The sequence below is a fragment of the Scomber scombrus genome, chromosome 9 (assembly GCF_963691925.1).
Source record: "Scomber scombrus chromosome 9, fScoSco1.1, whole genome shotgun sequence".
Lineage (NCBI taxonomy): Eukaryota > Metazoa > Chordata > Actinopteri > Scombriformes > Scombridae > Scomber > Scomber scombrus.
This window is the reverse complement of record NC_084978.1, coordinates 23319291-23342673: the sequence shown is the minus strand read 5'-3', so window position 1 is coordinate 23342673 and position 23383 is coordinate 23319291. Positions and strand designations below refer to the sequence as shown.

The window sequence follows — 23383 nt, the reverse complement described above, 5'->3', positions numbered from 1 at the left end:
TATGTATTTTCTGATGATATTAATTGATGCAACACCCCCAACTGCATAACCAATCCTCATATTGACAGCTTGTATTCAGGAAAAAAACAAAACAAAGAGTCTGTAACACTGTACTGTACTGTATCACTTTAGATAATGATAATACTGTCCATTAACTTTTGTTCACACTTCTTCTGTTAAACAGTATACCACAAAAGGCAAAGGTAAGGTAGAACTTTATGTAGCTTTCTTCTCAGTTTACACATGTCAGCCTACGCAACCGCTATACTTTACTTCCTTAAACTCTTCTTATACTCTTTTTTTAACGCTCTCCTCAATTCCCCAACAATGACAAGCAATGTAAGTCACATTGAATGCCCCACAATATTATTTTTAATTTACTGTTGTCTTTTCCTGTCAACAATATTTTGATATAGTCACACTTAATGTTTAATGATGTCTGTGCCATCTTGTCATTGTCTTGTCTTAGTCATGAGAAAAAATGTTGTTTGGTCACAGTTTTCATTAACGAAATTAACACTACTCTGACTTTTCTTTCATTACTATTGATTGGGGCTTATTCAACATCAGGTTAACCTGTCAGCTGTAAAAACTAAAAAAGAGGGAACATCTCTGACCTGGTTTCCAGCGGGACGTTACTGTTGAGCACCCAGCTGTCTTGTAGCTGGACCGACTCAGGGGTGGTCGGCCCGTCTCCAGGGCCTGGAGGAGGGGCGTGAATGGGGTTACGTCCCCCTCTCAGGGTGTTTCTGTTCAGGCTGTTGGCAGACTGGTGGGATAAGGTGTGGTGATTGTGCGGAGGGGGCAGTGGAGGCCGTAGTGTGGACTGACTGTGGTGGTTGGCAGCCCCTGAAAGAAGACAAGAACAGAGACAATTTAAGGCACACACGTATTTGTGAAGGAAATCAAAGGTAGTGTCAGATGAAGCGAGAGAAAGATTTCAATCCAAAATGTCTACATATCCAAATGTAGCCAAGAAACATTATTTGATATTTGGTGTTTATTTCTCAATATGCCAAAAAAAGTGAAGCTCTTCAGCTAGCAAATAACTTAATTAAGATTCCATTATGTGCTACTTTTGTGTCTGCAATCATTTTGTCAGAGTAGGTGTCATATTTTCCAGATGGTCGATAACTTCTTTTAGAAGGAAATTCCAGCTAAATAGATACATGAAATTTGATGATCATGTTTTGCATTTTACTTTCACATCTTTCTACATTTTGTCCGTCTTATTTTTAGCCAGATCTTTCACTCCGGGACTTCTCTCACTAACACTCTTTCTTTCCTGTTTTCTTTTTCGCAACTGTGTGTGTATGTTTATGCGCATGCGTGTGTGTGTGTGTGTGTGTGTATGTGTGTATGTGTGTGAGTGTGTGTGATAGAGCAATATTAGAGCACTCAGCTCAGCATGTGCCCTCATCTCTTGCTCTCAGACTTGGGGGAACATGTCAGCTAGAATCCAATACCAGCCCTTCTAACACTCAGCTAATGGACTGTTGAGTGAGAGTTGAAAAACAAACCCGGATGACTTAGACAAGAACACCCATTCACACATCACCTTTCTATCTCAACCCCTTCTCTCTCTCCCCATGAATCAGTAGGGGAATTGAGCCTGTCTTGAACATGCGTGTGTGTGTGTGTGTGGGTTCATACAGAAAAATCAATAAACCACATACAATACAGTAGAGGAGGGCACGGTTGCATCACTTCTTGTGCATTAGCATACTTTTTGTGACATACAGTCAACACCCAGCTGATCAAAAAGACATCACCATGTTAAATGAAAAAAAAAAAAAAACTTTCCGTGTAATGACAAACTGTCCACATGTTTATTATAATGTTGTCTGAATAGAGATGTTGGGATTATGGTGAAAATCAAAGAGTCACTGATGTTACATTTGGCTTTGAATGCTGGCTTTACAACACAGTTTGATTTTCCTTTCATCAATACAACACATCACACTTTCATTATTATTTTACACATCTAAGTGTGGAATACATTACAATGACAGTGTTTGTTTGCACATTGCCTTACTCGTACTGATCAAAGAACAGAGTAAGTGCACATATTCACACATACATGTGGGGTGAAACAATAAAATGTAGTGCTTTGTCTAGCTGTGCGATCACACTTGCCTTCCTCCATTTGTCATCTTTTCTTGAATAAGATAAGAAAAGAAACAGTGTACTAGAGGATGAGGGATGAGTGGATGTGTCAAACTCTCCTGTCTGCTTCTCTCTGCTTTGATATTTGTCAGTCAAGAGATTCCTAACAGTGTTAAAGGTGCAGTGTATAGAATTTAGTGGCATCTAACATAATGGATTATAGCAGAAATGGAATATAATATTCAGAAGTATGGTTTAATTAGTGTATAATCAGCTGAAAATAAGAATTGTTGTGTGTTTTGTTACCCTAAGAATGAGGCCTTGATATCTACAAAGGGAGTGGTCCTCTTACACAGAGTCTGCCATGTTGCATTGCCATGTTTCTATGTTAGCCCAGAACAGACAAAACCAAACACTGGCTCTAGAGAGGGCTGCAAAACTTACAAAAAAATGAGTTTTGCAGCCACCATATGGTTTGCAATCTGCAACCTCACCACTTAATGCCACTTAATCCTACATACTGCACCTTTAAATAATACCAACTTTCCACACACACACAAACACATAAAACTAGAGCATAGATGCACACAGCATCTGCCTCATGCTGAATAATATATCTCTTGCATGCTAACTAACTTTCCTACTTCCTAATTTCCTGACTACTACAGTAGATGAATGTTTAGATCAGATAGGGGGCAGCGAGCTCTCTTATAGCTCCAGCTGTAATGGCAACCAGTTTGTAAGGTGACCTGATTCCTCTGTGGCACCGCTGGGACGCAGGTGTCACCCACATGGCCATGAACAACAGATGCTTGTGAAAGGAGAGAAGAGGGGAAGAGGGGAGGAGATGAGAGAAAAATGGAGGGGCCTGACCTCTGCTTCATGGGAGACACAAAACATCTGTTTGCACATGCAAAGATGCTCTTGGGAGAAAGACACACATAATGTACATGCTTGCACACACTCACATATGCAAACATACATGCAGTTACACACCTGCAGGAAAACTCATGGAATCATACATGCAGAGTGCACATTGATATTTAAGTATGCAGAGAGTTTTATTTCTTGTACTCCCCTCCTCCTCCTCTGTCCTATACAGCCTAATTTCTTCTTGAGTATCGTTTCCCTCTCTTTCATCTTGCTTTTATTTGCATTTTGTTTGTGTCCTTTGCTGAGATATAAAACACTTTAAGATAAACCTTGTTTGTTGAAAGCACTTTATAAATAAATTTGACTTGACTTCTCCTCCCTGCAATGCCATTTTAAATGTGAAATAGCTCCTACTACACCCTATCTGCATAAATACCATTATCTAGCCTAAGCATAGCAGCAATGCACACAACACGGAGCCTAAAGCTGGGAAGAAAAAATAAGCTTGCACGCAGGCACGAAAGCATGGACACACAGTCCGAGCAATGCAGAAATAAAAGTGGGCACTCCCGTGCACACACACTACCCCGCTGTCTCCCATGTTTAAATCTGCGTACAAAAATGCATGCGTTTTTGCCCTTTGTTCGCTTTCTTGCCATAAATATTAAACAGTTTTTCATTCAAATTTAGATGAATAATATATGGCATAGCTTGTATATGGAAGAATACATGTTTTTTTTTTTTAGCCCTAGATTTCCATGACCAGCTGTGGCCTGAGTGTGTGTGTGTGTGTGTGTGTGTGTGTTTGTGCACTCATAAGCACCTTACACCTCTGGGACACAACAATCCAGCTATCACACTGTTACACAGGGACAGAGTCATGTCCTGTACTGTTGCAGAGACTCGCACCTACAAAATTTGGCCATTTCAGTAACCTTTCGCTTATCGATTCAGAGAAAAAGTTGAAAATGCTATTATCTGTCATCTAGCAGCAAATTCCATTACATGTCACTAGATAATGTCAGAAAAATGTAAATGCTGAGAAGAGCACTGCATTTACTCTCTTTATGGCCTACTGCGACTGACACTATTGTCATTTACTGTCAGGTTAGCTGAACTGAATTGTTATATGATAGAAAATTATTGTTTTCTGTTTCTTTATTGAATCAATATCTACATGGTTATTCTTTTCTTTTTCTCTTTGTAGCCAAGTAGTGTCGAGTACCTGGGAGTAGAGGCCGCTTCTGTTTGTTCAGTTGTTTTGGTAATGTAATCTTAACACCATGGACAGGGAAGTACAGTTTTGTTTTTTATTGAGTTCACATGGAGTGTATATTTTTTGCATGACAATTCCTTTTGTGGTGTGTGTGCTGTGTCCCCTTACCAAACTACACAGGGGCAAAAAAAAAGGAATAAAAAACCTTTGTAGAATAAAGTACATAAATGGACACATTACTAATGTTTACTGTTGTTACTGCAAAAACATACAGGTGCTTAAAAAAAAAGAATTTTTTTTCCAAATGTCAAACAGCTTTTAGTAGGAGTTAAAAAAAAGTCTCTGTAGGCATGCCACAAAATATTTATGATCAGAGACAAATTGCTGCCTTTTTTCTGCTTCAACACAGGAGAGTGATGTCAAAGAAATTCATACAGACAAATCCTTAAAAAAAAGAAGAAAAAAAAGAAAGAAGAGTCATTCGAGCTCGCCAGACAAACAGGAACATATTGCGAAGTGGCGTCTGCCGGAGTAGCAAGGCTGAGGTACAAGGCCTCTTTTTATACATGCAGAGAACTCTTGAACAAAATCCCTGATTATTTTGGCCATGGAAACACAAATCTGACTAACCATTGGAACAGAGGCAGAGTACAAGTAATGAGTAGGCTGGAGGTAAATGGGTCCAATAAATTAAGATAGGCAACAAAGCCAGATAAATTGTCCAGTTCCTGAAACACAACTTGCAGGTAGGCTTATAGGAACAACTGTTTTACCCAGTCTGATAAAAGGCAAAACATGCGGTGAGGAAATAGAGCAATTAGGGAGCACCCAAGCAGATCACATTTTATTCCACTTTATCTTTTCCTCCTTTCTTTTCTGTCTCTTTCAGTCACCAGTATAAGTAAACAGTGATCATGGAAAGATTTTCTCAGCAGCTCTGTTTTGTTTTCACAGCCACTTCTCTGGAAAAGCTCGGAGTCCTTCTGACTGCTGCTGAAGCCTGACCTAGTTTATTCTGTCCAAGGTCCCCTGCGACTGGAGAGAGGGGACTATAGCTGTAAGCTGGTGGGTTTGGCTCGGGCTAATCCCTGGAAGTTCATTATGCTCGCCAATTCAAAGGAGCCTCATTCAGCAGAGGAGCATTAGCCTGTCTGCTAACCTGCCTCCCCTGTAAAGCACACTGCGCGCGCACACATCACAGAGAGGCAGGGGCTCGCCACACCATATTAATCTCACAGTATGTGTGTGTCTGTGTGTGTGTGTGGCCAACTGGCAGCAACCAACTGAGGCAGTTTGTTTTGCAGCCCTGGATAGGCAAACTGTTTATTGACATTTTCTGTGGTTAACAGAGAAAAGTCGCAGGGCAGGGTGTGCATCTGTGTGTATGCGCGCAAATGTGTGTGTGTGTGTGTGTGAGTGTGAGTGTGCAGGATAGAAATGCCCATTCAGCAGTTAAAAAGGATCATTGCAGGGCTCAGCTCCCACCCCTCCCCCTGTCCTTCTCACTCCCTCTGTCTCTCCATCTCTTTATTTCACGCCCCATATCTCTACTGCTTCCATCCTTTTTTTAAAAACTGCTGCCACCTTCTATTGTTTCTCATGCATCTTCTCTCTGAGCTAATTGCTATGCTCCCCGTGTTTTAAGGTGGTATATTCCCATGTGCCGTTGCTTCATGTCCTCTGTCTCCGAATGTCACATGCTCCTCATTTGTCATTCTTCTCAGAGCTCAGAGGCTGAGCACAATGGAAGGAGAGCTTGAGGTGAAACCGAGTCTAGCGCGCACACATTTACATGCGTGCCTCCTGACAAAAGTGTGTTAATGTGCACAAAGTCTTAATGATACACGAGCGTACACACAAATCCACACAGGCACAAAGAAGACGTAAAGTTAAAGACATACATTTACACACTAAAACACACACACACGTACACACACACACACCGCCTCTGCCTTGGCTAGTCATCTCTGTCTAATTAGGAGGCAATAATCCGCTAGAGAAGAGTCATCAAATCCAGCCAAAAACAAACAGTCTCTGCGAGCACAAATGCATGTGTGCGTCTCACCCACACGCACACACACACAGACACACACGCATATAAATACACACACACACACATGCACAGAAATCATCCCACTGTTACGCAAATGTCACCCTTACATAAGCACGGTTAGGAAGAATAACATTAATTCAGAATAAGAGAACGGGTCTTTGTTATGCCTTTGTTTCTGTAGATTTGTTTCAACAAAGCCATTAAACATTTATTGGACCGGCAGTGACTTGAGGTGGCTTCCCTGGCAGCAGATACCTAGCCACTTTAGAAGAGGCTTGGGCTAAAAATAGCTGAGCCTTCCCCATGCATAATGAATGGCCAGCGACAGCGCTAACGCTAGCTCTTTCCAGGAGTGATCTGCTACGCTCCGTTTGGCCGTCTCAGCTCTCCCGACGTTCTGGGGGGGGGGGGGGGGGGAGTGTTCCCAGACAGGTGCTCTGAGCCAGACAGTATTCCCATATAAACATTCGCGGACCCAATTCCCAGCCAATCCCCGGCAACAGTGTTCCGTTCCCATTCACCTGTCATGCTTCACTAGAAACACAAGTCATGTCTGTCCACCTGTTAGCTTAGGTAATGGTGGACTACTTTATGGAACACACACGTGCAAACACACACAAACACACACACGCACACACACACACACACACACACACACATAAACACACATAAACAGCATGCAGCTTCCTGAGGATTATCTCACTGTGGTCAGTTTCTGCTTGGCTTGGTGAGGCTCATTTCCTGCCCAGCGTCCACTCTCTACATGACCACACAAAACACACACGCATGTGCCCGCATAGACATCCAGTCGGGGATGCACTCTTGCAGCACATGCATAAAAAGTCGCTGGTCATAGGTGTTTTATTTCCTCGCAGCAGTTGCTACGTCTTCCAACATGCCAGGGTGTGTTTATTCAGTGCCAGACTGCCACTCTAAACTCATTTAGGCCAATTTTAATGGACGCCCAAAGCCAAGGACTCTCTCTGCACCCGTTAGATCAGCAGTCCTGGCTGAGAAACATGGCAATTTGCAATTTCATCTCAATGTTGTTCTCCCCCTTTCCAAATATCTCTCTTTCACCCTCTAAGCACTCATCACCATCCCCTTTTTTAAAATTCACATTTTCTCCTTTTTCTCTTTGTATATTTGACTCCTATGTCTCCCGGTCTCTGTCTCCCCTTCACTTTCTTCCATCTATTTTTACTTGTGTGCTTAAGATGTTTTTTTTTCTCTTTCTCTTTCTCTTTTGATTTATCCATGGAAGATGTCTCATTAAACAACGTCAGAACTCAAAAGTTTGACTTTCTCTATCTCTGCTCCCATTTGCCTCTTTGCTCCTCTTTTTCCTGCTTCTCCGCCGTTTCTTTTCTTTCTTTGTCTCGCTCGCTCGCCAACTCTGTGTGTACATGCTCAGCAGAGACTGAAAGAAGCCCCAGAACAAAAAAGTGTGGGTGTATGTGAACAAGAATGAGAGAAAGAGAGTTTGCCTCCGAGCCTCTCTCTCCCTCTTTGCCAGTGTCTGCCATTAGGGTGTCAGTGGCAGAGTGAATTTATTTGCTGTGCGGTTACTGGGCTAATGATTGATGTTGCCCCAGCAAACAGTAAACCAATTAGAAGGCTGATGTAACGTCATTTTAAAAGCCTCCTAATCACGTTGCTCTTGAACCTGGGACCCGGGCCTTCCCTAATGAAGATTTATACTGGATCAAAGGAGAGCCTAACGCCATTAACAATAGATTGTATTCCACCAAAAATCACATTAGGACTTCTCTGCCCACCCCCTTTCCCTCCCATCAGGCCTCTGCTAAATATATCTGCTGATTACAAGTGCAGATGCACAGAGGAATAGTGAAACAGGGGAAGAGAGGGGAGGAGAGACAGAGAGGGACAGAGAGAAAGAGAGAGTTGGCCCACAGTAGGTAATTGTTGAGAATAAATGCGTATGCTGATGAACAAGCTCATCACTGCAGATGAGTGTGTGTGTGCATATGAAGAAAACACATAGTTGCAAGGTGTTGATATAAGCACACAGGGCCTCTAACAGCCACCAAGAGAGGCGTCCAGTGATGAAAGAGAAGCCTCAGAGGTGGAAGAACTAAATAGTTTGTCTCTGCTACACTGATCCTCCTGCTGGCACTTAAAATTCATCACCCCTCTTTTTACCTTTCACTTTCTGGTGGATTATTAATGTCATATGGAAAATAAGTGCACACACACCTACTCACTGGTAAACCAATCTGTGCTTGGCAGAGTGTAGGGGTTGCTTTCACTTGCATCATTGTTTTCTGGCAATAGTTGACAATGGTAGGAGGGATACTTTAATAATGTAATCCAATAACAGATTACTGATTTTCTGCTGAAAATGAGCTTTTTGTTACGTGGGCCACAAAAGAAGCTGAAGAAGGTTGAGTGTTTTCTTTCATGTTACTTACTAAAGTGAATTTTAGTTTATCTTTTGAGATTTATTTCCCCCTAACAAAAACAGAACATCGATATATGACAATGATTAAAATCAACACCTATTTGAAATCTCTAACTGTATATTTTATAAATATTACAGTTTCTATAATGCAATCAATAATTGCCGAAGTCACTTTAAATGTAGTGTTAGCCCTGCTAACAAACACTCACTTTGGAGGAATACACAAAGCAGAAACAAAAGGCCTAAAAAAACAAGATGTGACATTAAACTGAAGCGACAGACCGCTTGGCATTTTACCGAGCAACAACTAAATCAGATCAGGAAACGGACACATGATGAGGTAATGCAGTGAAGCAATCCAGGTGATGGATGACATATTGATGTATAAATAAAAGGAATGAAAGGATAAAAAAAGGTGGATTGAGGAATGGAGAGCTCTCTCTTACCCATGGTGGAGGGCTGGGCACGGAGCAAGTATGAGTCATCAGGGTGGGGCTCCAGGTGAGAGTGGGTGGAGTTTTTCTCCAGCAGGGGCACCTGGCATTCCCTGATCGGTGGAGACGGGCCGGGGGAGGGGTGGTGAGGGGCGGACGAGGAGGACGGAAGGGATGGAGGGAGCAGGGAGGAGGAAGAGGTTGGAGGGAGTGGGCGACCTGGAGGATGGAGAGAAAGAGGGGGGAAAAGGAGGGAGGGGAGAAGGGGGGAGGGGCGGGGGGCGGTGTTAGACAAAACAGATGGCAAATGACTGAAAATGATACAAAGGCCTGTTCCAAGTAGTAGCTTTACAAAGTTATCTGGATAACTTTTTGGAATAAAAGAACATTTACACAATTCAGCAGCAATGTGTCTGTTTCTCATGGGGACTGTTTCTTTGGAAGAATATAGTTCCTCTGAAAACTGTTCAGAGTGAGTCTCAGAGACAGATACCTCACAATCTGGGCAAATAAAACCAAACTATCAGCAAGGCTGGATGTAGGAAGTTGGAAAATAGGCCCGCTGCAACTTGTACTCATCAAACCAGCTTCTTGGAACAGACCCCTGGTCACAGCAAGCGGCTTGGATACAAAAACAAAAGCTCGCAGAGACTGGAGAGACTCCTTGTGATAGATTCACACAGAAAGCCCACAGATCTCCTAAATACATTAAAGAAATTTTAACCTGTCAGTGCATGCAAAGCTCACACTTCAGCTCAGGCCTGACACGGAATTTATGCTCATTTTAGCTCCATTTTAACACATTTTTCAGGAATTGACTGAGGGACATAAATTAAATTGGTCTTCATACAACTGTTAAGAACAAATTCATTATAGCACTGGGGAGAGGTGCAGGACCATTTCTATGACTATACATTTAAAGTTTGCTCTCCACCATAAGCTGCTGGACACGCCAGTGTGAAACTACAGGGTGTTTCTTATTACTTGTGAATTAAACTTTTCTTTCGTGAGCCGACAAATCACGCTCGCTTTAATACAAATCACGGGATTAGATTTTCGGGAGGATTTACAGTACCAATCAAAAGTTTGGACACACCTTCCTATTCTATTGAATTAGAAAGCATGCCCAACATTTTGACTGGTGCTGTTCATCTATTGTAAACTTGTCCTCTACATGGGTAAGACAAAAAAAGTTAACAGCCAAGTCTTTAAATAGTGGGAGCCATGGGACACGTGGACACAATCAGGCTGTCCCATACACCAGAGAGAGAAGAAGGGGATGGAGAGAATTCACTCTACTCTCCGAAGGTTTGGAATCAAGGACAAAGACAAATCTAATAAATTCTATTTAGAGACGGCTCAAAATATAGAATAATTATGTCTGCCATATTTGTAGCTCAATCAATCAACAATATGGTAGGAATGAGGCCACTGAGTCCAGCCAACCCACCGAAGGACTCAGGTTATTATAACTACTAATTAGACAATTAACAAAGACACTTTGACGCACTGATTATCACTTATATTTTCCATTCAAAATGATATCCCCGGGCACCAGCCGTGTTTTCTTTTAACAGCTTAACAAATAAACTGTTTTTCTTTTTTGTTAATGGTGTTTAGTCCTTCCAACGCGTCTCTGGTTTTACAAACTTCATCCATTCATCCTTCCTTTGCCACAGAAAACTTCACCAGGTAAACAAAGAAGTTACAGTGCGCTGCCTTTCAGTTAGTCATCTCGTCTTTCATCACGCGCCTCTTTTTCTGAGAGAAAAGTGGCGAGACCTTGACAAACATAGCTGAGCATTCATTGTTGTAATATTTACTTGTTTAAGCTTTTTTTCTTTCTTTTCTTTTTAAAGCACTCTTTAATACAGATATGGTGTGACTGTGATTTGACAGCGTTCACCTTCCCATCACAGCGCGCATTGATAGAAATCAAAATGTGTAAAGACTGTGATAGATGGAGGACTTTTTTGTAGGCGACAGCGCAATATTGCTTGCATCAGGGAAACAGTACCCCAGTAAAGGAGGGAGGGTGAGGATCAATGCAGACGTCATTTAAGAAACAGTTGTAGGCTAACTTGCCCATCTATGCTGCATCAAAATGAGTGCATTAATCATGGAAAATACAAATTTGAGTCTAGGTGCCATTGCGGCTTTATAGAGATATATTTGCTAGAACGGGAGGCAGAGTGATGCCTCTGTCCTGCTGTCCAAACTGCTCTAGCTTAGAGCTTTGCGTCATGGAAACCAGAGCTAGGATCGATCCACAGCCCCACGTTAACTACACCCCAGAGAGATGCCAGCCTTGTCTTCTGTTTAGGTATGTATGTATGTGTGTGTGTGTGTGTGTGTGTGTGTGTGTCCGGTCAATCTCATCAGAGCAAACAGAGAAAAATGGATAAACAATGGCAAAGCAAACACTGTGGCTGACAGGAGGGAAAAGAAGAGAGGCAGGGCGGGACAGTGAGAAACGGATGGAAGCAGGGAGAGACATCGAGGTCACAGGGGTAACCGGGGGAATGGAGAAGCAGAGAGGGAGAGAGAGAGATAAATTAATGGAGGGAGTAGAGGATGGAGAAAAAAGGGACAGTCCAGAAGCTATGAGCTGACAAAACTTATTGCCAATAATAAAAAGTAAAAAAAAGAAAGAAAGGATTAGTAGCGGAGGGGTGAATAAGAGGGAAGAATGGATGATGGGGGGGAAAAGGAATGAAGAAGTAAAGAGGGAATACACATGCAGGGGGAAAAAAAAGCGATTGATCTAAATGAATCGATCACTCACTTCAATTGATGTGAGAAGCTATTTGCATATTTCACAAGGCCTGTAATGAGACTTTTAGTGACAACGGGCAATGAAAAATGCCTGCGTGTGTGTGTTTGCGTAGGCATGCGTGTGCAGCGGCATACCTTTAAAATTGTTTTATTGCTGTTGCATGTTTTTACTGCGTGTGTACGCAATTATGAGCGTATACACGCCCGTACACAGAAGGTTACGTGTGTGTGTGAGTGTAGTTATTAATATTTTAAATCACTTTAATTACAAAAAAGGAAAAATTGTACTAGTTGGCCAAAAGCTATTACGGGAACTTTAATCTCCTTAGCAATTATGCTGTGGGGCATCCTTAACTCAGTCATTTCTGCCCGCTACATTTCTAGAAAGGTCAGTGAAAATTGCTTTGTGTTATTAGAACAAAGACTTGGCAATGAGCTCATGTGGTTCTCTTGACGATTTGCTCGTTGCCATCCTTCAGCCGCCTCCCCGGCCATCTGTATACATCTCTCAATCCTTCTCTCTGCGCCCGACTTTCTCTCTCTATCCGATTCTACAGTCCTCTTACAAGTGTTGATTAGTGTGAAAATAAGTGTATCAGGGGGAAAAAATAAGACTGACGGCATTTTATTAAAGACATTCCCACAATTCATCAACGTTAGTTATATGGGCACCCAACTTTGACTTGATTATATGAGTCATGCCTGTTGCTGTGCTATTGTGCCTGTTTTGAATCATCTCAATATGATATGTTCTTTACTTTGCTGGGGCATTATACACGAGGAACAATTGTACCCGATTACTGTTCAATGACTTCTTTCCACTCCTCTCCTCTCCTCCCTGTCCCTGTCTGTATTTCTGTCCCCCCCCCCCCCTGCCTCACTCCGTCCATCCGTCCACCCATCTGGCTGAGGTGCGGAGTGGTAGGCCGAGGAGAGTGGAGTGGAGCGAGGGATGGAGCGACAGCTGGAGCCCAGTCAGACAAGGAGAGACAAATTACCCCTCTAACGAGAGCCATTCATCATCACTTCATCTCTCCCTTCTTTCATCCCTCTCTTCCTCCACACCTCTACTTGAAAATGCAGCGCACCTGGATGGCAACGCTGGAGAAAAAAAAAAAAGAAAGAAAAAAATCCACCCAACTTTACACTTGATGCTGCTCTCATTTAGCCGCTACTCATGTGGCGCTTGCTGCTAAGTCAATCAGCATGCGCTTCTATTAAGATGACGAAGAGAAGGGGGGAAACAACGAGATAAGGCAGACGTGGAATGATTGAATGAGTGGTACGCAGGAAGAGGGAGAAAAAGAAGCGACACACCCATGCTGGCACATGCAGAGACTCATTACCATGGCTGCTGTCAGCACAGATGTTGGACTGAGGGGGAGCTGTCAGTCAGTGTGTGTGTTTGTGTGTAAGTATGTGCATATATGTGTGTGTGTGTGTGTGTGTATATGTGTGATAGTGTCTGACAGTGATCTGAGGGCTATTTAGTGATGACAGCTGCTGACACAATGGGCCCTTTTCTCTATTTATCTATACAGTGCAGTCTGTCTCCTCCATCTCATCTCTCTTCCTGCCCCCCCCCCCCCCCCTCGCTTTTGCTCGAATCCTTGCCTCCTCTTTTCTCATCCTCCGTCCTTTTCACATTTCCCTCGACTGTGGCAAGATGCACACCTGTTGTTGTCTGGATGTGTGTATTTGTATGTGCAACATCTGGATGTCACAGCCCATCCAGGAACGGTTTGAGTTCATCCGCTTGATACCTCAAATGTGTTCTCCCAGCTCTCCCCCTCTTTTCTTTCCTTTCGTAATCAGTCACAAAATGAGTGATAAAATGAGTAAAGAGGGAAGGGAGAGATGAGAGGAAGATTCAACAGACGTGTTTTAATTAATAAAGTTGGGCTTTTACAGCCTAAAGAGATGATTGTATCACTGGCTCGTTCTTTGATGTGTAACAGTGTCTGGGTTTGTCTCTGGCCTAGAGCTATCCTCCGCTTGTGCTCCTTGGCTCCTCTCTTTCATCTCGCCTGCATCACTCCATCGCTCCGAAAATACGGTGCCCCTCTGCCCAAACAGGCTGATCCTCCACACACAAACAGCCTGTAGCTGACACTAAAGACGCTTTCCAGCTTGGAAAAAGGTGCTATCCAGATTAAGAACATTACATTGTTGTTTCCCCCTAAAAAGCAGCAGCTCTTGATTTCATTTTGTATATTCCTTCCAGGATAACTGAGGCTTGTCATCACAGATTTCCATTAAAAACACTTTAAAAGTGTTAGACTGGTTAAAACAGATTTTCTGTTCCCGTGCACCCAAAACGTGTGTTTTCTGAACATTTTGTACACTGTAGTTAACATCAGTACCTCCCAGTGTTTCGTGTTTGATGTGCCCCCCACAGCTCTATCAGATTAACTCAAGTTCCTGTCATTGATATTTCCTGTCATGTTTCAAATGTGTTGATTCCAGTACATTTAAACAGGACGTTATTTAACAACAATAATAGAAGTAGAGCTTTTTACATGAGTTTTGGAGAAGGTGACATTTCAACCATGTATCCATTACTTTTAGCATACTATTTCAATTGCTTATCTTTTAGGTCTACTTTTAGCTATTGTACCATCCAACACTATGTATTTCAACCAAATCCAGTACTTTTAACCAGTACTAAAAGTGGGCCTTGAGCATCTTAAACACTGAGTCTATATTATACAAGCAGCAACTGAAATTTAAATGTATGCTGTAAGTATTTATAGTATTTAATGAGCAATCTACTCTATGGTGTCATACTTGATGTTCAAATAAAACAAATAAATAACATTACAATAACATAAAACTGTTTTACATAAACACAAATATAGTTTATTGACTCATACCTCTATATATGTTATATTTCTAAATTAAATTTAAATGAGCATTAAAGGGTGATTTGATGGTGATTTCACTGTCTCTGCTCATTATAAAACTTTGCTTTTACTTCCTTCATTTGCCACTGACATTACAGTCAATAACTACTATTATTACACCTGATTGTGATGTGATCAGCCTGGCGCTGGCTGGTTGCTGCCAAACCTATAGATCCCAGGGCTGTTGGAACGAATTTTGAGAGTCAAATATAAATCAAATAGTAAAAAATAATACTAATTAAATACTGAAATTACTATTCAAATATCTATTTTTTATTTTATTTTTTTTGTAAATATGTTGGCTAATGTTAGCAAATCTTGCTTGAATTGGATTATAGAGGAAGATTGACATCACTCCATACTCATTCTCTCACACAACAGCTCTTCACAGATGCTCACACTTTTATTCCTGGTTGATAATTACTGATTGAGAGAACATTCATATTTTTGTAATTTTTCTCTGATATTTTTCTTTACATCAAAGTTGAATGTGCCCTGATGATAACCATGATGACTTGTCAAACATGAAAAAATGCTGCCAGCTCAAAAGGGTGTACTGTACACAAATTACATTTTTGAAGCAGAATTATTAGAAAAGGAAAAAGAAGAGCAGATCTTAAAGGACCTTCGACTTTCTCAGTGTTTTCAACCACAAATCACTCCTACTTCTTTTGAAAGATGGCCCTCAAAGGCTTTGAAGCCATTCAGAAGTAATAGGTTCTGATGATTAGTTGCCTCTTTACAATATCATTTGACCTTTGAATAAGGTGGAGCACATAGGAATAATGGAGGCCCGTTTCATACTAATATCAACAGAACTTTACAAAGAAGAAAAAAGAGAAATATATTGAATGACAGTGCCGTTAGGCTGACCTGAATGTCATCTACAACCCTCACAAAGAAAAAATTGTAAAACGCCTCAAAGGTCCTTGAGAGTTGTTACACTCCACATGCATTTAGAGTGTAAGGTGCACAATAGGGTTCAGCAACTAGATCATAACAATCATAATCATTATCTATATACTGTAGCACCATTCATGCATAAAATGCAACATAAAATTGGAGTGATATAAGCTCTCTATTTGGTTTTCATCAGAACACGTGTTGCTGCGTTCTGTATGAGCTGTAGCTGACCAATAGCTTTCTTAGACACACCAGACAGGAAATCGTAACAATAGTCCTTGTACAATAGTAACTTTTCTGAGCCTGCCTGGGAGAGGAGCAGCCTGAATCAGGCAATCTCAAATGATAGAGAGACCTTAAGTCACGTTTCTAAGGTGACATTTAAAATTTCGATCGGATTCAATAATAACTGAGATTTTTGACCTGTTCCTTAGTGTTCAGTGTGAATAACTTGATGGTCAGACAGTTTTTCTCTCTCAGTTTTTGCTCCAATAACTAGGATCTCAGTTTTGTCTTGATTTAGCTGTAAGAAGTTCTGAGTCATCTGACTTATGTCAGCGATGCTTGCAATCAAGCTGTTCCTAGAATTGAGTCATTTGAACTTACAGAGATAGATGGGTATCGTCTGCATAATAATGTAAATTGACTTTTTTCTTAATAATATCACTGAGTGGCAACATATTAAGTCTAAAAACAATTGGGCCTAAGATAGAGCCCTGTGGGACACCACATGTCAGGTCTATTTGTTAGAGGAGCGGTCATCCATGGCCACAAAAAACTATTGACTAGTTGAGACCTGAACCATTAAATAATTGTGCCAGAGAGACTGACCCAGTGTTCAGAACACGAACATAACAAACACAGACAAGCTTTTCTCATCAGTGTTCATTTTGGGGACATTTACAACTTTGATTAGGGCTGTTTTGTACTGTGCGGGGCCTTGAAACCAGACTGGAATTTTTCCAACATTGTGTTGTCACAGACAAAATCATTCAGCTGTTTAAAAACAAATTTTTTTTCTAAAAACTTACTCAGAAAAGACAGGTTGGAGATTGGTCTGTAATTACAGATGACAGAACAATCTATGCTGTCTCTTTTAAGTTTTAAAAGCTGTAGGAGAGGTGTTTATGCTTTGGGGTTTATTGTCCATAAATAATATTCATTCCGAGGGCTGCAATCTTATCTTTAGAACAGGCAGAAAATTAATTGCAAAGTAGGATTCAGGTCAACGAGTTAATAGCAAGGGGCAGCCTTGGATTGTTGGAGTTTTATTTATAAGTTCAGAGAAATAGGATTGCATGGCATTTCTGATGGCTTTGTGACCGTAGCTTTTGAGTTGGTTGTTGTTCTGTTTTCTCTCTATGGTGGTAACCCATAGCATGAATCTAACAGAACATCATCTCTGATTATTTCCAACATCTGGTTCAGGGGGTCACTCTTCATTCCTCTCCTGACTCAAGTGGCTGATTTTTTTTATTTTGAGAAGCGGAAATGAGGACAGACACAAGCTGCCACGGAGCAATACACTCAACCTTTTGACCCAGACTCAACTAGCACGTGTCTGCATTTGCTAATTGAAACATGCCTCCCTGTTGCTGGGAACTGTGTGTGTCTGTCTGGCTATACATAGCATTAGGATGCTACAGCACACCCATGCTGTCCGTTGTCAGAGATGTCCACTGTGTAACTTGGGGCAACCATGGAGGCTGCATTACCATATAAATTACATCCATGTTGTTGCTGCTGGTGTGGATTGATGGTATTGTTATGAATTCTACGCATCGGACTCTCATTGAAAACAATCAAAATAAATAGCCTCCTCCTCCCACATAAATGCAAACGCACGCACGGGTGCATGACCATGCACACTCGCTCACACGCACTCCCACACATATACAACCGTGTGCGTGTGAAACAACCCCAGGTGCAGAGAGATAGACACCCTTCCTCTCAGCCATCCATTACCTCTGAACATGCTCTGAAGCGGCTCAAAGGAATAGATCTGCAAAGGGGGTAATACTGTATCTAACGCTCTCTCTGTGTGTGTGTGTGTGTGTGTGTGTGTGTGAGTGTGTGTGTTTATGTTGGTGTGTATGTTTGTGTGTATGTTCTGTTTACAATGAGTAACCCTCAACAATACATAAACGTTTTGCAGCTGCTGCATTCAATAAACTGGATATGGTTTATTCTTACACAGACATCAAAATAAAAACACATAAGTGGTACAACATATAATAATGGACTAACAAGAACCATACACAAGGAAGTCATTTCTTGCCACAACATAGATGCTTGTGCTTTAAAAAAAATGCCACCAAAATATGTCCATATCTGCTATGCAAATGATAAACTACAGTGACAGCATACAGAACAACATTTTAATAAATTTGAGGGGTAAGGAAAAGCATTTTCTGTATTAAATTTACATATTTGGAAGGAGATTTTATGACAGAAGTCTGGTTCCATATTTTCTCACTCGAGAGAAAGATTGAGAGTGACATATGGGCAAGCTCTTGATGACTTCAGATAGCATTTGGTCTTGAGACTTAGTAAAGACACTAACAAAACAACAGAAACCTGCTTGCAGTATCAGAAAGAGCTTCTTAGATTTATAGCGTATCTGGAAAGACCAATATCTGTGTGTTTGTTATCTTGACTGGAAAAAGCTTTTGGATGTTGCAGTGCATAAAAAAATCAGCGCGGTCAAATCCTGGGAAGAGTTTTACCTCCAATCTGCTGCGCCAAGTTTGGTGAAACTGAGCACAAATTGTGAACTACAGATAACATGTTGTGGACATTAATTATGAGAGGGCCACAGTCCTTCAGCACAAATTAGATTGTATATCAACACCACAAATTGCATGCCAAACTAACAACTGCTTGACATGTAAAAAGGTGAAGTAACGGTTACATTCAAGCTAAAAATCATTAAAAATCTAATCAATGTTTACTGAAAAATTTAGACGAGGCTGACAAACTATTCCGATTAAGATCAAGGTAAGGATTAGAAAGGGGGAAAAAAAAGGCTTTGCTAAAAATAAAACTTAATTTAGAGTTGAAAACATCTTAATTAATTAGCACTTAAATGTGAGTCACTGGAGCTTAAATTAATTGTTTACACCTACCTACAACACCCCAAGTTTCCACTCAGATGGTTTAAGCTGCTGCTTGGTCGTGTCTCTAATCATTTTGTGGTGGATGGAGAAAAAAAAGCCTCAATCTTCACTTTCAAAAGACAAAAATGTTATCTACAATTTAAGATAGGGCTCATTTCATGAAATTTTGGAAGACAGGGCTCATGTAAAAACAAAACTACTGTTCCCACCATCACCCTGCATCTCAAAGAATGAAAGTCATCAAAAATCAAATGCATACGGAATCACTCACACGAAAAGGCACAAAAGAAATCACACATGAGCACACAAAATACGTAATCTCTTGTATAACACACCTTCTCTCACACACACAGGTGCCTACACAAATACCTATTCAACATAGCAGGGCTCCACTGAACCAACCGGCAATTTCTACGGTTGCTATGACAATGTAGTTCTGTAAAAAGCACGAAAAGAAGAGAAAACAGCTGAAAGACAAAGGAAAAATCAAAGAAAAGAAAAAGATATTTTAGTGAGAAGAAGAAGAACGGAGAGTGGAAGAGCCCTGGGAGAGCTGGGACAGGAAATAGCGAGCAAACCAGATTTGTTTGCTGCACAGATCTGCCGGTTTGTGACCTTGTGCAGTCAAAGACAGCGCGTTGTATTGTGCCATAATCTCATGAATAAACTCAATTTCAATGAATTATTTTGTGTGTGTGATGTTACATTATGTGAAGTAACATGCGTGTGTTTGTGTGAGACACTGAGAGCTTGTGTGGCTGAGTCAGCAGTGTCTCCTTTGACGATTAGCAAACACATGCGTGCCCACACATACAAGCAGTGCCTGGTTTGCTCTACACTGGGATCAGCCCAAAGAACAGTGATTTATTTAGAGCCACTGGATAATAATTGTTCTGTGGCCTGTTGCTGAGAAAAAAATTCCTCTCTCTTTGATGTTCTGCAGCATCTATTTATAGTAACATCTGGAAAAAAGGATGGGGAGCTGAAAAACACAGTAAGCCACATTATATTCCCTCTAACTAGATTACAGTTGAGCATTGCTTTCTCTCTCAAGGTGAACAGACTGGAGTCCCCGTACTCCGGGGGCCAAATTTACTGAGCCTTTTTGCGCCTAGGTTCAGACGCATTCTGCAGCTTAGAGACGTGTGTTACTTATCAAAGCGACACAGCAGTGTGAAAGCGCAGTTCATTTGAAATACACCTTGCATGCCTCTCCCCTTTTCTGCACATGCATTTGAAAGAGGATTGCACAGATAATTGGAGGAGATACAATAACTCTGGTTGATTCCACTGAATTTTCAAAGGCTCTACCAGTTTGCAGGGATAAGTCTCACCTTAAAAAAAAAAAAAAATGACAGAGAGAGAGAATACTTTACTTGTATTCAACATAATCTTCAATGACAACAGCCAATAATAAATGAACACAACCTCCAACTGTTACGGCTTCTTGTATTATAAGCAATCTTTCTTTTGCACAACTTTTAATATAGTTCTTTCTTTAATGACTTCTGCTGCTTACTTTTACAAAATTTTCTATAAATAGGTAATTATTACAATTTTATCATAATAGATACCCAATTTATTTTCACAGTTAGTTTAATTGTGGGCTTAGTTAATGGAACTGACATTTTGGAATGTTGTTTTATTACAAAATTGTAATTTTATTGATCTCAGAAATATCCTGCTGCTGAACTGCACCTTTTGAGCTCCCCTCATCACTTGCAGAATGTGCTTAGGATGCGGTCCTAATCACTGATTGCATTATTAGCTGCTTGCCTCAGTAAATCAGATGTTAATTACATGCAGATTGCGGGCTCAAATGGAATGAAAGGTGCGGCGCAAACTTGTGGCACACTTTCATGGATATAAATGAATCTGTCCCACTATCCCTCAGCCTCCGTCCTTCCGAAGGTGTGTTTGTGTTTGTGAGTGTGAAGATAGGCGAGTGGAGAGAAGCGATTGGAGATTACCATGCATGTCCAGGCCCTTTGAAGTAGCTGGTGCTTTGGTCATGGATGGCTGAGTGGATAGATGTGTGTGTGCGTGTTTATGTGTGACAAGGATAGGTTGAGTCACAAGCCTCTGAGGCCTCACTTCAGCAGACGAGTTGACTATCTATCTATCTGTCTATCTATCTATCTATCTATCTCTCTATCTATCTATATCTATCTATCTAATTACTCTGTGAAAACATGCAATCGTCATACAGCCTTAAAATTACCACAGCTTGCATCAGCTGACATCAGCTGACTCAGAGGAATATGGAAGTCCCCATGCTGATGGACTTCACATACAGTTACGCATCTAGGTGTATGCCTGAGTGTGTGTTTCTGAGCGCTTGTTTGTGTGCCCATTTTGCACAAACACTCTCTTGCAAACGTGATGCAACTCTCCAAGGCACAACGTGTAAACCCATTCAGCTCATAAACAGTCGTGCCCAGCCAAGCAGAGGCAAAAGACTTCACAAGGCACTAGAGGACAGAGACAGCCCAGTTAAATGTTCAACATTAGGCTATAAGTTGGAACCCCTCACTGTGCACTACAGACCTCGGAGACAAATAATAAATGCTAATCTTTGTAGGACGAAGCCAAGTCAGTCAGTTTAAGCTGAGAGCGTCAGATGAGATTTTTAATTACTGCATGACCTGGGGTATATTAGCGCATATTAATGAGGATCATTAACCTAGAGGTAACTAAGACCCCTCCTCCTTAACTACAACTGATAGCACCTCTGCTGTCTGACACTAAACTATCAGTGTGTGCATGTGTTTTAAAAGAAATGTTTAACAGCTGGCTAATTCCATCCTTTGTAATAAACTGCACGTCCTTGGTAAAAGTAAATAACTGGAGTCGATTTCCTTTTACAGCTGAGGAATTATCCAGCTGAGAGGCTGAACTCTGGCCCAGAAATGCCCTGTGCTGTATACAGAACCTTGACTTGTAACTTTAATGTTTTTGTGCCCATTTGCAGCTGATGAAGGGTGGCAGTGCAGGCGCTGTAGCAGAACATATTTTCCTTCGGTGTCTAATGCAGCCTCAAACACACAAAAAAATATCATTTTCAATTGGCAGACAGTAGTTACAGCACAGAGCAGAGAAATGAGGAGAAAGGAATGAACAATTTCAATTGACATATGTAAAGGTCAGGGTAATTTCAATATATAAAGAAAAGAACACACTGAAAAAAAGAACAAAGTCTCTGCTTGTCTCTCTTTGACTACAAGAGATGAAGGAGGGCCCATTTCCAACCTCCTGCAGTGCAAATGCCAGGGACGATATTCACGTCATCCACTCATGGTTTCTATTATGACACCCCCTTCCCCCCTCACCACCACCATTTCTCCAACCACGTGTCAGCTTCAGTCTTGTAGCGCCATTAGGCCGCAGTCTCAGCGGTATAGAGGCAGACGCTTTTATCTCAAAAGAGGGCGGACCAGCCATACTTGGCTTGTAGCATTTGCCAAGTGCACGCACACACACACACACACACACACACACACGCTCCATCATGCACAGATGCCTGCGAAAAGATACACTTATGCACATACTCTTGTTTATCTCTTACTCTGTCCATTTCTCTCCACTCTCCTGTCTCAGCAATTTATCCTTTCATCTTTACATAACTGTGCGGTCCCTTAGTGACCTACTCTAAAAGTAGTTGCTCCATGGCGCACACGCACACACACGCACACACACACGCACACACACGCACACACACACACGCTACTCGGCTCTGCTCCCATTCATCTGCAGTTCAGGGACCCATTCACCTGAGCCTTGTATCCAACACTTCAACTCTATCTTATATCTATACTTAAGTCAATACACCGACTGGAATAAAAATAAAAATAATCAATAAGGTGATGAGCACAGGGCCAGTGTGAGAGGATTCAATCTCACTGATATACACACAGGGCTTGTATAAGAAATACAGGGCGACACAGCAAAGGAAACGGGGCTCCTTTGTGCAGTGAATGCATAGGAAAAAAAGAGGGCCGTGTTGTTGAGAGTAGTTACATTCACAATGGAGACAATCACTTGAGCAGTGTGCTATTCTATCTGTTGCTGGTATGAAATAATGGGACATAATACTACTCTCTAGTTGCCATTAACATTATATAAGCTGATGGTAAGTGTAACATGGATGAATGCTCCATGTATTGTTTGCACTGCGATTGAAATTATACTACGGCAAGGGAGGTGTTACATTTTATGTAAATTGTGTGTATGAATGTGTGCCCCAGCCAGTGTGTGTGTGCATATACATCTTCCTTCAGCACACCACACATTAATTGCCATTCCCAGTGGTTGTCAAGAGAGCGCAGGACTCCGGTGGGACATCTGCACCTTCATTAGACTCTACTGATCATCATGCTGCAGCACCAAGAGAGGGCCTGTTCCCCTCTTTCATCACTCCTTCTTTGCTCATCGGCTCCCTTGCCTCCCGTTCTGCCACCCCTTACCATTTTTTAAAAATTTAAATGTTGAGTTATTTTTCAACTAGGCCCTGCAGTGTTGTCTTCTTTAAACATTATCTTTATGGCATTTCTGGGTTTATTAAGCTGGTGCAGAGGGAGAGGAA

General features: G+C 41.4%; 1 protein-coding gene across 6 annotated transcripts in view; it reads right to left on the bottom strand.

Moving 5' to 3' along the window:
* tenm2a (teneurin transmembrane protein 2a) overlaps nucleotides 1-23383 on the bottom strand; it is a 151526-nt gene that overhangs the window by 52373 nt on the left and 75770 nt on the right. For 5 of the 6 annotated variants that reach the window (XM_062425620.1, XM_062425621.1, XM_062425623.1 and 2 more), the window contains 2 exons: nucleotides 9117-9323; nucleotides 618-849 (listed from right to left, as the gene is read on the bottom strand). In XM_062425620.1, the coding sequence (XP_062281604.1) occupies nucleotides 618-849; nucleotides 9117-9323 (439 nt within the window). The remainder of the gene's footprint in view (nucleotides 1-617; nucleotides 850-9116; nucleotides 9324-23383) is intronic. The other variant, XM_062425626.1, reaches the window with a different exon arrangement.